At 37.3% G+C, this 14,181-nt stretch overlaps 1 protein-coding gene across 2 annotated transcripts; it reads left to right on the forward strand.

Moving 5' to 3' along the window:
* Positions 1–3,112: 3,112 nt before the first annotated feature.
* Positions 3,113–13,255, forward strand: LOC139958829 (uncharacterized). 2 transcript variants are annotated; one of them, XM_071956203.1, is made up of 7 exons: positions 3,113–3,266; positions 4,563–5,391; positions 6,480–6,667; positions 8,028–8,216; positions 10,692–10,805; positions 11,904–12,042; positions 12,782–13,254. In XM_071956203.1, exons 2-7 carry the CDS (start codon positions 4,601–4,603, stop codon positions 12,963–12,965), a joined length of 1,605 nt encoding a protein of 534 aa, XP_071812304.1. In that variant the 5' UTR covers positions 3,113–3,266; positions 4,563–4,600; the 3' UTR covers positions 12,966–13,254. The 2 variants fall into 2 exon arrangements, with proteins under 2 accessions (XP_071812304.1, XP_071812305.1); XM_071956204.1 differs by lacking the exon at positions 3,113–3,266 and adding an exon at positions 3,686–4,101 and having other exon boundaries at positions 12,782–13,255.
* Positions 13,256–14,181: the final 926 nt, after the last annotated feature.

The following is a 14,181-nucleotide window of genomic DNA, read 5'->3' on the forward strand; positions in this document are numbered from 1 at the left end:
AGATAGATAGATAGATAGATAGATAGATAGATAGATAGACCACTACCCCCCCCCCCCATCCTTGCACACGACACTGCAACTAATAACAACGCTGGATAATGGTCACTTAGGGTAAGCATTCAGTTGTGTATTTTAAACTCATAGCGAGACTAAATTTCAAGGAAAGTCTGTATAGCTTATATTTTTGAAACATTTAAACCTATTTCTATTCCGGTAAAATCTGAGGTAAATACACAAATGTTCCTCAAGAAACTCCTTTATATATTGTTTTCAACCTAATTTAACCCTATACCCTACATGTAACACTGAGATGATGCAGGTAAGTTGATTTAAACTTTCACATATATGGTCTGTATATATTTACGAAAGATCATGGTATACTTACACTGCCGACGATTTCAGTAATATTCCTCAGGGTCTTTGCACGATCCGTTCGCCTTTACAAGAACAACTTCTTACAAATATACGAACTTCTCTTTACGTTGATATTTCGAAAAAGAAAGAAAGAAAAAGATCCCCACAACCGTCAAAATTAGAGAACGGATGACCTTTTTGTTCTCAAAACCAAAAATTCAATGATGATTTCGCATATGTTTTTGAGTTTGCTTTCTCTTCTTTCTTCTAATTTCCCTTTGATTATCCCAGCTGCCTGTTGGTGGTAAAATTCATGCAGTGTAGGAGGAACGGACTTCGAACAAACAGCGCGTGGTATTGAATTCATTAACTGACATATATAGCCTCAGTCGACAAGTTGACAAACCGGGCGAAATGTCGATCTCTTATTTAACAGCCATATATCGCTCTTTACTAACGCAGAATTGAGAAGAAGAAGAAAATTATCATTTTGTTCACGAATATATATATACAGTGCTCGTTATCTGAGACTGATTGAAAATTCAGTCTTCCACAGGGAACAGAGACCTAAATTTCACTGTGAGAGGTCTTCATTAGATTTTCGACATCGCCGTACAAGTGTTGCCCTAGTTTATAGCCTATATAAATAAGGAGAATGACGCCGAAATATCGATTTAAACTCATCAAAGTACAATATAACCACTACTTAACCAAAGCTGTTTTTCTTCGTTTTCCATAATGCGGTGAAGCAAATGTTTTTGTTCATCTCTTAAAGTGCAACCGAATACGCAAGCCACTTAATGACAGTTCAATTTATATATTAAAATACGGAAGCTGTTCAAATTTGTCCAACCAAATGTCAGGTTTAACATAATATATACATTATATATATATATATATATATATATATATATATATATATATATATATATATATATATATATATATATATATATATATAGCAGTCCAATTGTGATCAAGTTTCTACAAGTTTGGTAATTAAGCCTATACCTATATATAGGGATACGTTCACCTTTATTTAACTGAACGACGATCAAGTGTATGACATGTCCCAATCAGTTTAGCCTTTCATCGGACACTTAAATTTAATAAACTATTAATTGGTATGGTGGATTCTTCCCATATATAGAGTACGGTATTATACAATATTTGGGCAAAACTAAGAATCAAATTTTTTTTTTTTTTCTTCTTACAATTTCTACACTAAACAGAGTCAATTGCATGGATCCCTTCACAGATTTGAGTGCGACAATCAGAGAAAGTATAGCGATACTCTTTAATATTTTCTATATCTTAATCACAGTAGTCATTATGGTATTGCCTTAAGGTGTGTTGAGGTTCATCCGAGCATGCAGGCAGCTGCAGTGGTTTGAGTATTTACTAGAGTCAAACCAATCTAAGCCAGGCGCTTTGACATTTTTTTTTTTTTTATCATTTTATGTTTATATGTATGGACGTTGTAACATCTAAATCAGTAATCCAGTATACAGTATATATATGATGACTGTGATCTAGCGTTACTTTTCGGTGTGTGTGTGTGGGGGGGGGGGGGTTATATTGTAGGCATATAAAGTGAGGCGGGATGGGTGTGGATCGTGTGGAAGGGTGCATCGTCGTGTGAGGTGAAGTGATGTAATGAGCGATATACGGGGTAAATCATTATTACGCCTTTCTATATCAGAAGTGGTTATTATTGCTTTAGTCATTTTTGTTAAGCATGGAAAAGTTGAATTTGGTAAATTGGAGCAATATTCCCAGGCCTTCAATGCATCACTACCCACATGAAGTTGCTTATATCTTTTTATTACTTTGAATCGCAATCATGCCGCCACTGGTGTTGTTGGATTATATACTAACCTTAATGATGATAAGCACGGTTGCGTAACCGTTAAACAACTTTGACTTTACATAACCATATAGTATTACGTATACGTAGTAACTCCTTGCATATTAATATAATTCCAGGCCCCCGGTCTGACGTTACAAGAACTGTATAGGTTGAAGATATATTACCAAACGGATATAGATGTGCACTGGTTTTACTCTGCGTACATAAAAAGTCATGTTGCAAGTCTTGGTAACTTAGCCTTACTATATTTAAAGGTCACCAGTACAATATATATATATAGGGCCTTATTTTAGTATGCTAAAATTACCTTGTTTTCAGTGGGGAATTTCAGGGAGGCTTTCATCCATGCATGACTTATCCCTTGAAAGTGGATTGTACAAGTTGGCAGTAACATATAAACTGCATTATGCTTGTGATTTTAAAATGTTTACTCTCTGTAAGAGACAGTCATGATGATCCTCATCCCCCCCCCCCCGCCCCTCCATAAAATTTCACAGATGGAAACGTTGTGATTATGTTTCCTACTTTCCGGTGGGTATAAACTAGACTAAAATATTCATTAAATGTTCATTGCGGACCTGCCCCAACCGTCCTCTAATCGTTGACATTCGAAGGCTTTTTGCAGTTGCAATATTAGGAGTTCTAGCTCAGTGGTTAACGCCGGTGCCTTTCAATTATAAAGTTCCGAGTTCGAGGCACTCCAAGATTAATGTATGTCGTCCGGTTACAGAGTTGTTGACAATTCATAATCATGGACGTTAAATATGAATCGAAGAGGCTGACTTCGGTCAGCTTGCGGCTTTGATAAGCCAATGAAGGCTTCTTCGCGAGTTCCTGCTCGCAGGAGGATCTGAAATAAAATATGGGACAATTCTAATTTGATAATGGGTACAAACCAAATGAAATTGAAACGCTCTCTCGTCTAGCCGAATTTGAAAGAATGTTTTGACAGTATGCAATGTTATATTCTGGCAACGTTCTTTTGAAGTGGTCGTCTGATACCGAATTACAGAACAATTACATGCTGACTGAAATTCCAACCGTAATGATTTATTTCTTCTTTGGGTTTTGTTTATTGCCTTTTTATAGAAACAGGTTAATGCGGTAGCCTTTGCATAACAATCACAAAGCCAAATTAGGAGGTTGACCGGTAGCCATTACGGATAATGTTTTGTTAGGCTACTATGCCTAACGCTAGGCCTAAGTCTAGCCTATTCTTAGTAGGCCTAGGCCTACTATCATTAGACCAAGTTTTACATATCCTGCTGTAGGTCTCACTGTAATTTGTGTAAATTAGGCCAGATAAAGTGAAATATCACAGTCCGCAAGTCACTCAAGATAAATTTGAAGACAAATTTTCATAGCCTATGTGTATGTTCCTGGGTTATAATAACTAGGAATTAGGCCTATGAATGTTTCAAAGTTTGACGTGATCCCCCTCCGCTAACAAAACATCAGATCACAACATGCCAAGAGAAGGCATTTTGGTGTAGGGGCATGTTGTAAAACAGTCTAGGCCTATTTGGCTGCATGGTTACTTGAGCTGTCTGTCAAGTTTCCTGTGAACTAGTATAAGCCTAGGCTATGTCACAAATTTAGATAAGCAAAAATATAAAAAAGAACTAATAGTTATATAAGATGAAGAGTATGATTTAAGAGTTTGCTTACTTGCAAAATTCCCTGCAATTCTTGAATCTCACAGATTATAATCGGAAGTTGATATACAATTACAAGGGTATAGTAAACCATGTATTGCTGTTCTTAGAAAGCAGGAAGTGTGTGAGTTGCAGGGTATTCTGCATGTGGAGACTCGAACAAAATGAAACAAACAAGCAAACTTTATCTTTTGTCTCTCTATTACGGTTCCAGAAATCAGTGTAAGTATAAGCATAAGAATACAAATAAGGTAAAGGTTAAGTAAAGGGCGGTGGAGCAAACAGCAACGGTGTGAAACTGTGTTCACTCTCACATCTCGATGGCTGTTACAGATCGAAACACTACTTAGATCTCAGTTAAAATTATGATAAAACAGTGAGGATATTCGAATCGACCTTTCCTGTCTGCAGATTCGATAGCAAGTGGCGTGCATTTGCGGTAAAGGTAATGAAAGTTACGCAATAAAGTTACGCAAGAGGTAGAACACTACCACTAGGCGTGATTTGTAAACAATGGACACCTTTCATTACCAAGACAGTACATGCGTGGCAACAAGCTATGAAATCATTAATATGCAAGAAGGGTGAAAGTGAAGACTTTCGAAAAACAAAGGAAACAATTTACTTGATCCATCACATGCAATTGCTCCTAAAAGTTTACATTATTCTTTCATTGATTTCAGAAATCTGTGATAGCAAGTTCTAATTCCTTGACAGAATAATGGCACAAACAAGAGTTCGAAAATCTGTTCGAAACAGATTGAAGACTCTTCAGAATCGTGAAGAAATAGCCGAAAGAATGGATAAAATGAAAAAAAATCGAAACTTGCAAATGTTTTTACTTCTTCTCTTACCCGTTGCCTTCTTGATCTTTGGCATGCTGGTCTTCCCACCCTGGGGTATGAAGGATGAGACTAAGATTAAGACGGTGATAGAAACCGTAGGAGCAGGAAAAGCTGAGGCAGCAGTTAAGAGTGAGGACAAAGCAGGAGGAATTGGTGGTGAAGCAGGGGCAGGTGGTGGAGCTGGTCAGGGAGGGGAAGGGGGTGGTGGTAAGGGATGGGAAGGAGGTGATGGTAGGGGAGGGGAAGGAGGTGGTGGTAGAGGAGGGGAAAGAGAAGATGAGGGCAAAAATGGAAAGCAAGATGATGTGAAAGAAGGCGAGAAAAGACAAAAGAGAAGCATTGAAAAAACTGAAGATCATGTTGAAAAGTCTAAAGATAATGTTGAAACTGGAAGTGCAAAAGAAGATAGAACTGTCCTTAAACAGGTAGCAGAAGGTAAAAGTGACCTTAAACAGAAGGGGAGGTCTGCCGATGCCATGAGAAAAGAGGATAAGTCTTCTCAGAAGAAAGCAAGTACTGTAGGAGATCAAAGACTAAGAGTTGAAGATACCAAGAAATATAAACCAACCATTCAGAGGTCGCTGAAGATTGGAAACTTTGAGCTTCAAGGCAAGAACATTAAAGCTGAAGAGCTTAAACCAAGCAAATCTCATAATTCTTCAGTAAGGTAGGTTTCTGCAACCTGAGGGTTTTCCCTGGTATTCCTTTTGTGAAGTGCCCGCCTCTCTTTTTGCCTCCCCAAAATTTACCAACATCTCCGCCTCAGTGTAGTGTTTCAGAGAAGAAATAAAAAATGTTCTTAACCCATGCCATCATCTGACATTGAAAAATTGGCTGTGAACACTAAATTCTAGCAACAAATGAAAGTTCTTCTGCCTATTTAACATAGCATATTTATCCAATTTATTGTTAAGATGATTGACATTAGGACTTTTAACAAAAGTTTCTGGGCGACCATGTCCCTAGCCCCACCCTACCCTCAGGTATGCTCATGCCTTCCAGTGTTACAAGCCAGTTACTGCCTCTCACATGAGAAATCCCAGAGGAAACCCTGAACCCTCTCAATTGTTCTGCAGTAGAGTAATTGTGACAAATTGCTTGATTTTTCTGTTGCGTTGAGTTGAGTCACTACTTTATCTCGATGGTCTCTTCACTTTTGGAAATTTAGTGACTTCCAATATCATTCCCAAATCCCTTCCCTCAATCCCCTTTCCCTCATTCACCTTTCCTCAAAATGTCCTTCCCCAAATGTCCTTCCCTCATTCTCCTTCCCTTGTTCCCCTTCCCATTTTCCCAATCCCCTCCCCCCACACTTCCTGTCCCTATTCTTCCTTCCCCACTTCCCTCACTTAATTCATTTCTTTCACCTGATCATCCCACTCCACTATCCCGTTCCCCACTTTTCAGTTCTATTCCCGTCCCCAAACTCTGTTAAGCAAACATTTGCTGTTTATAAAGACATTGGAGGTTTACTACTGTAATATCTCCAGTTATGAAGACTTTTCATTGCCTTATGCAACCTTTTTTTAATTCCTTTCCTTGTATTTCTATCATTATGTGCTGTATCTGCTATTGACATACAATAGATAAACATCAAGTTATAACTTATTACTGACCTTCCTTGAAGTGTTGACACAAATTAAGAAGTACAATTCACCAAGACAAGAATTCATCCAGGATTTACAAATTAATAATTTTGTTTTTTATGATAGTAATCAAGGACTAATGTTTCAATTTTCCTTTTGCATTTTTTAGGGTTTACAAATTTGAGAACTTCTTGACAGAGAGAGAGTGCAATGGGTTGATCCAGGCTCACAAAAGACATGTACTTGAGTTCAGTGATGTCGACCCTATTTTCTGTTGTGACGATATCTCAACCATCGAGAAAAATGTCAAGGATGCCGGGGGAAAAATTGCAATTTCTGCGGCAGATTTGATCCCAGGTGATGATTGAGCATGATTTGACTAAGCAAAAGTCTTTTATATTTTCATTGACACAGAAAGTTTGATATGTTAGCAGTGGCAACAATATGTTTAGAATACCACATGAAGAACGACATTTAACTTGTATCTTAATTGGAAAGTTTTAAAAATGGTAGTCTGTTTTTTTCTTTTGAACTGTTTGTACAAGCATTAACTTGTCTGATATTAACCCCATGCCCCGCCCCCCCCCCCACCTTACCCTGTTGAAATCACTCAGACACTATATTATACCTTTCCAAAACTGAAAAAAAAATTATACAAATGATGTATCCATTGGTTAAGCTAGATATCTTGGTATAGTTGTTAAAATGCAGGTAGAATTCTAGTGTTTGTATAAACGAGAGCAGTCCCGGAATTTTACAATTTAATCTGGCTAAAATCAAGTTTTCACTGTAATTTTCCTGAGTTACGTCACAACACACACATCAGTTACTGTACAGGCTGTTGGGTGCAGTCCAATAACATTTGCTGATACTAAGCAATAACAAGGCTTAGGTATGGAATTTATTTTGACTCCTTGACTGATAATTGTTAACAAACCTCTCATGTGTTTATGTTCTGAATATGTACTGGCATAAAAATGCCAGTGCTTATGTCTTCTACTGGCAAATGGCAAAATCCTCTGGCATTGATTCTAATCAGTTTTTGTGATGATATTCAATACTAAAACCTCACAACAATGTGAAACATTAGCTTGACAAGTCAATTTCATTCTCAGTAAATGTCCAAGATGTCAAAAATTCAAATATGCTTTAATATTATGCGTGATTGATAAGATGTTTCTGTGCCACGACATGAATGGAATCGTTGATTACTTGCAGTTAAACCTTCCTTCAGGTCAGTAGTCTAAGACGGTTCATACTGTTCAGTGGTCTAAGACGGTTCGATAGTTTGAATAATTGCAATCCTGTTTTGAATAGAGGCTCATTTTCGCTCGTCGCCGGTCAGTATATTCCACTTTTAAGAGAGGTGTGTTTCGTATATGTGTGGAATCTTAAACATTCGGTTTTTTGTAGTTCTCATACAAACGACAATTAACATTCGTAACATATTCAGATTAAGATCAGATCAGAATTAATATTATTTATAGTATTATTCATCCTAACCTATTCCGACTTTTTACCTTTGTTTAACTCGACGCCAGCCTATTGTCGAATGGTATAGTCCTAACTAAAAACAGACCAAGGAACGAGTGGGACTTGATCTTGAATAGATAATACTGGTTAAGTTTTGTAGACGTGGCAAGCAAATGTTGCTTTTGGTAGAAACTAGAAAACTATGACAGTTATGTTGCAATCAGATAACATTTTTGCCCAACAGAGACAACGTGTCTCGATACAAAATACTCCGAGGAGCTGAAATCTATTCTAAGATGGTCTTACAGCACAGCCTTCTACCCCGGGGAAAGTCCTTTTACAAGAGTCTTTGAAGAAAGGGTAAAACAGGCTGCAGGATTAAAGCCTAGCAATGGAGGGAAATTTCAGATCACATCTTATGAAAAAGGGGTTGGTGAGTATTAATTGTATGCAAAGTACAGTATACTAAATATGTTGATATTTTTAAGATATTAGTGGGGAAACAAAATTTTTGTGAGCAACCTTATATGGCTTTACTTTTATCTGTCCTATCTTGAAATTAACTTGTCTTTATTAAATCAATTAAAGTCTTCATTTGTAAATATCATGAATGTTGTAAGTGGATCAAAGAGGTAAAAATTCAAAGGTCAAAACTTACAATCTGAGTAGAGTTTTGAGTGGATCAAAAAGGTATAAATTCAAAAGGCCAAAGGTTATTTAAATTTACAATCTGTGCAGGTTGATGAGTGGATCAAAAAGGTATAAATTCAAAAGGTCAAAGGTTATTTAAATTTACAAAGTGAGTAGGTTTGTTAATATTGGATCAAAAAGGTATAAATTCAAAAGGTCAAAGGTTATTTAAATTTACAACCTGAGTATGTTTGTGAAAAAAAATTAAAATGAAATGATGAAAGTAACTTGCATCAAAGCCTTTTCCATCGATGATCTCCTCTTCTCTTCTTCATATCAATCTCCAGGGTTCGTACGGGTGCTTGAAAACCTTGAAAATGCTTGAATTTGATTGGTCAGTTTTCAAGGCCTTGAAAGTACTTGATTTCTTATATTTTTGGAAAATGTCATTGAAAAGTGCTTGAAATTTAACATGCTTAATGCAAAACATATTTTGTATGTAATTGTTACACAATAATTACCGTGGAATAGTCAAATTGTGACAAACAAAAAAACTTAAAAGAATGTCTTAGTTGTCTGAAAAATTACGAGGGATGGTCGCGCACAATCACTGCAAACTTCTCGCACAGTCACTGGCAAATTACGGCCTCCACTAAGCAATTTCAGTACCAGCGACAATAACCAAAAATCCCCACAAATCTCCGACCACATGGTAGCCTAACTTCACACTGAGTCAACATGGAAATCTAACCTAGCCATCTGTTTATTCGCTTAGTTGTGTCGCAAATAAAGAATAAAAATATCCATGAAAAACTTCAATCTTCGACCACATTTTAGCCTAACAATCACATTAAGTCAATGTAGCCTAACCATCGGTTTGGTTTGCCCCCCAAATAAACTTTACGTAGCTTTGTTTACACACTTTCCTTGCTGCTATCGTCGCGCGCATGGTAGCCGAACACCACACATAGTCAACGGGAAAATCTAGCCTAAGCATCTCTTTATTTGCTGAAATTGTGACACAGTTAGCTAGAACTAAAATATCCGTGAAATACTGCAACCTTCGACCACATGTTAGCCTAACAGCCACACTAAGTCAATGGGAAATGTAGACAACCATCGGTTTGCCCCAAAAAAAAAAATGCGTAGCTTTGTTTACAATTTCAATTTACTGAAAATCGGCAGTTGTTTGGATGGTATGTGCTATGTCTTAAAGAGGGAATGTTGTATTTTACGTACACCGTTGCTGTGGCGATGGATTGAAGGTTTTAACTTCGATTACTTTTCAGCAGTATATATGGTTTCGTATTTGGTGGTGATTTCATCCACACACGTTGTTTTCTATGTGTTTCTACATGTTTTCTATTTCAGTTGATGGGTTGTTGGTTTTTCGTTATACTGTATATTTGCAGGTGTCTTGACGTTATTTGCTAAACGATCGCAAATTTTTGCTATTAAAATTTTAATGAATTTGCTTTAAGGTCGCAGCACTAGGAAGAGGGTAATTGTGCTTACTTTATCCTATTAAATGCTTACAACCATTTCCTTAAACAGCATGTTGAATTTTAGAAAAGAGCACCCCTAAACCTTAACAAAAAAAACCCTCGTAAATTCATTAAGAGGGTCGTTTTTAACTTTTCATTTTCCAAAATTGCCCCCAAAGCCAAATCTTAATTTCTACCCTGGTTGTAACAACAGTCGATCAGACACGGACAGTCTATAGGCCGAGTGAAAATGCATTGCTGGACGTACGCATGTGAGCTGTACAGTAGTAAACAATCTAAATCCTACCTACCTGAACGATAAATTATTTATCATTCTAGTTGGTAGGATTTATATTGCATATCATAAACAATACTGTTTGTATGCGGCGCACATGTAGCGTCGTTACAATTCGGATATATCACGTAAACACATGCATGCTGTGAACAATTTTGGTGGAAAATTTGGAAGGACTACCAAGTTTTTTGCAGGACTACCAAAATCTTTGAAAATCTTTGAAACTGGTAGTCCCACGGACAACCTTCTCAAATACCTGAAAATCCAACACTGATCATGTCTTTATATACCCAGCGTACACATTGCATTACAGGTAGATATGTTTCATGCCTCTGTCTCACAGAATGTCTATTGTTAATGATAAGCATGTGCTTGAAAACATAAATTTGGTGCTTGAAAAGAGCTTGAAGAGTGCTTGAATTTTGTTGTGAAAAAAGTGTGCGAACCCAGAATCTCAACATACTCCTTGAAATGAATATTTTTTTCGTGTCTGTCACAGGTTACAAAACCCACACTGACTGCATCATTGGGAATTTCGATCTGCGAGATAGGATGGGTACCATCTTGGTGTACCTTGACGATGTCCCTCTGGGAGGTGAAACATCCTTTCCTGGTAAGCATCTGCAAATCCAGATTCAGAACGTCAAACATCTAGCAGTCATTATTTATACATATAAGACAATTTAGTTTATTTCTAATTACGCAATTAGTAAAACTCTAGTGGACTGTCGTAAAATGCAATGGAGAATTCCTTCCCTGCCAGGTAGTACAAAAACCCAACTTGTTCAAAGTTGTTTTATGCAAATAATGCTTGATAAAGATCTATAATTGTTATGACAATTAGTTGGTTTTGTAGACAAATTGACAAAAAGTTGGTAATTGTTTAGAGAAGCAGACCGTTTCAAAGTATTATAAAGTATCGGTTGAGATATTAATCCTTATAGGTTGTCCTCTGTAGTGTTGAGATTCTGGTCGGACCCTGAGGCAATTACTTTACATGACCTTCTTTGTGATGTCATCCTATCTGCCTTAAGTATTTATTGTGTTTAAAACGAAACACATTATTGTGTGCGCCATATATATCCCCAGGCCCCCCTTAATTGACCCCTGACGTCCCCTCTCATCAGACCTGTTTGAGCTTATATCATGGTGACCAGACATCCCCTACTTTCGGGGACAGTCCTCGGATTTTCATGTGCCATCTCCGGATTAAAAATGCCCCCCACCCGGAAATGTTCCCAAATTTTTTAATTTTCTGTTCTACATGTTTAACCTCCCAATCGCAGAGACAGCTGGAACCTAGGCTAAACTGTGATTGTTTATAACTAGGCTACCAACTTTACAATAAATTTTTTGTAATGGCTCACAGATAAACAAAACCCAGATCGTTGAATGATTTCATATAGCATGTAATTTGTGTAAACCATAATGTTACACTTTTAGTGTTGAAAAATAAAGCTTCCAGGGCCCTTCAAGGTTTTGACATTGTATTTTTATCGTCGACATAAATACTCGTTGCTGAATGAGGTGTGCTAACCTTGAGCATTTCAAACAAAACAGAGGAAGGTGTCAACATTTAGTATCATATCCCCAGATTTCCTGTCATAGTTTTTATATGCATTTTGCACTGTGGGAGTTTAGGGGTTCCAAACTCAAACAACTTAATGTGCTCTGTCATGTGATGTCAAATCCTTGTTTTGCCCCTCTTCAGAACTCGGAATAAAAGTGAAGCCCAAGAAAGGAATGGCATTGGTCTGGAATAACATGAATCCAGATGGAATCTGTGAACCCTTGTCTGTTCATACTGCTGCAAAGGTCCAGGAAGGTCACAAATATATCATTCAAAGATGGTATGTCTCTTAGCCTTGTTTTGTTGTTGCTTTATTCCACTTTTCCCTTTGAAAATGATAGTGTTTGAAATAAACACACTTATAAATAAGGTAGGCTGCTGGGATGGGAGGGATGTGAGGTGCAGTCCACGTTGGGTGGTAACCTGTGTCAAAAAGGGATTAAAAACAAGTGGTATACAGAGGAACAGAGATTAAAAGAGAAGATGTCAGGACAATATTGAGAGGGATAGAAGTGTTTGGGATAATCTTGCTCAATTGACTCAGGTCGTTGATCTCACATATTTCTTACTTTAGGTTTAGGGAAAGTTTAAACTACCATTGACTACCATTTTCACAGGTTATGCAGATCTTTTTGTTCTCTACGGTTAGATGATCAAACTTATCCTTCAGTTTGTGATAATGTGGTGAAAAAAGTGATAAGCACATACACTGCTGTGATCATGTGATGCTTTTTGCTCTTACTTACAGCAAAATGTCTTTATTTTCTTGGGGGCACCATCATTTTGTCATTTCGAAGACTGTGGTTAAAGTAAATGTCGTTCAAATCCAATGGATTGAAAAACATTGTCATAGCATTTGTAATAAATTTTGGTACCCATACTGTATGATAATAGCTGTTTTGATGACAACATGTGTGGGTTGGCATTTATCACGAGACAGCCCTTTCAGTCTTTCTACCAAAACCTAAGTTTTGGTGGCAGTTACGATGACCACTACATTTAGTCATTGTTTTGTACAGGTACTACCATCAGAGTTTTGCAAATCTTGGCCAACGAGCCCCAGAGCCACCCATTCCCGAGAGGTTACCGAAGACCGCAAGAGTGACCTGCGACGAGTACGAGCATGGTAGTTGCAGGTGGTACGATGAATGGAACTACGACCACATACCAGATTATCTTCAGAGAATGAACTCTCTATCGTAATGTGAAATCATGTAGGGTGACATCTTGCTTGGGAATTATGAGATCTCAGGGGTTCTGAATGTGTTTCAATGAAGATGCAATAATTGAGAGATTGTGAGAGCTCAGAACCAGAGAGAGAGAGATCAGAGACAAATTTTGAAGGTCTTTTTTTCTGGTTGTGTCTACAACTAGGTTGTTATCTTTGGTTGTCCAAACAGCAAATTTAGTTGTCTGAGAAAATAAAGCAAGATGACAAAGAATGATTAATATGTACACTGTAAGTGAGATATGTAGGCTTTGTGGATAGAACACCAGCTTGGGCCAGTAAAAGGGTTGACCAAAGGCCTACAGTACCATTTATCCCCTTTCAGTATCTACGAAGGTGATGGAGGTTGATAGTTGATACCAATTTACCATTTTGCATATTATCTCTACAATGCATTCTGAATTTTATGTAATTGTCTGGCGGGCAATCTTCAAATCTGATTTTGGTTGTCCGAACAGGAATTTTATCTTCTCAGATGACTCTTAGAAATTTTCTCTGCTGCTTGCACAAAGTGCGATTACATTACATCAGGTCAGATGAAAGACACATGTACACTGTGGTGTGTAATGAGTCATATATGACTGGAGCCACTAAAATTACAAAAATGAAGTGGCCGGACGAAATTTGCGGAAATTTTCCCCAAAGAGATCGAGTCAGTGAGTCAATGAGTCAGGAAAGTCACCGACAATGACTCTACTTAACTTTAGGTGAAGTGACTTGTTTTAATCAAAGACATTACACTGTTTTCCATTTAGTCTTTCTCAACATTTACAGGTCATCAGTACTGGCCCTAACGTTTAGCTTGTTCAATATTTCTAAGATCTTACAGAAGTACATCCATGTAGGAAAGATCTGATATACCAAGTTATTCTAAGACATGAAAGAGTGTCAAGTTAGACAATAGAAATTTCTCAATGAGAGGATGGTCGAAAATGAAGTTTGCAGTTAATGAAACATGTTTTCCTGGCAGGTTTTTTGTCTTTTCTGAAATGAACAATGTTGCTTCATATTTTTGTGGCTACCCATGAGTATCAATGCATGCCTGAATGTCTTCTACAAAGATTGATTGTGTTCAGGAGTCATAAATCCAATCATCTCTAGTGCTCTTTCCTATAGTTAAATGAAGAATAGTCCATCAAACAGTTTAAAGGGTCACTTCAGGCACAAAGTTAGTTTTGACATGTAACCATT

This window comes from Apostichopus japonicus, chromosome 18, assembly GCF_037975245.1.
Source record: "Apostichopus japonicus isolate 1M-3 chromosome 18, ASM3797524v1, whole genome shotgun sequence".
Taxonomy (NCBI): Eukaryota; Metazoa; Echinodermata; class Holothuroidea; order Aspidochirotida; family Stichopodidae; genus Apostichopus; species Apostichopus japonicus.

Excerpts from the sequence above, each read along its gene's own strand:
- LOC139958829 (XM_071956203.1), top strand. The coding sequence starts at position 4,601 with ATGGCACAAACAAGAGTTCGAAAATCTGTTCGAAACAGATTGAAGACT. Across the intron at positions 5,392-6,479 it reads TCTCATAATTCTTCAGTAAG|GGTTTACAAATTTGAGAACT; the intron begins GTAGGTTTCTGC and ends TGCATTTTTTAG. Across the intron at positions 8,217-10,691 it reads ATCTTATGAAAAAGGGGTTG|GTTACAAAACCCACACTGAC; the intron begins GTGAGTATTAAT and ends TGTCTGTCACAG.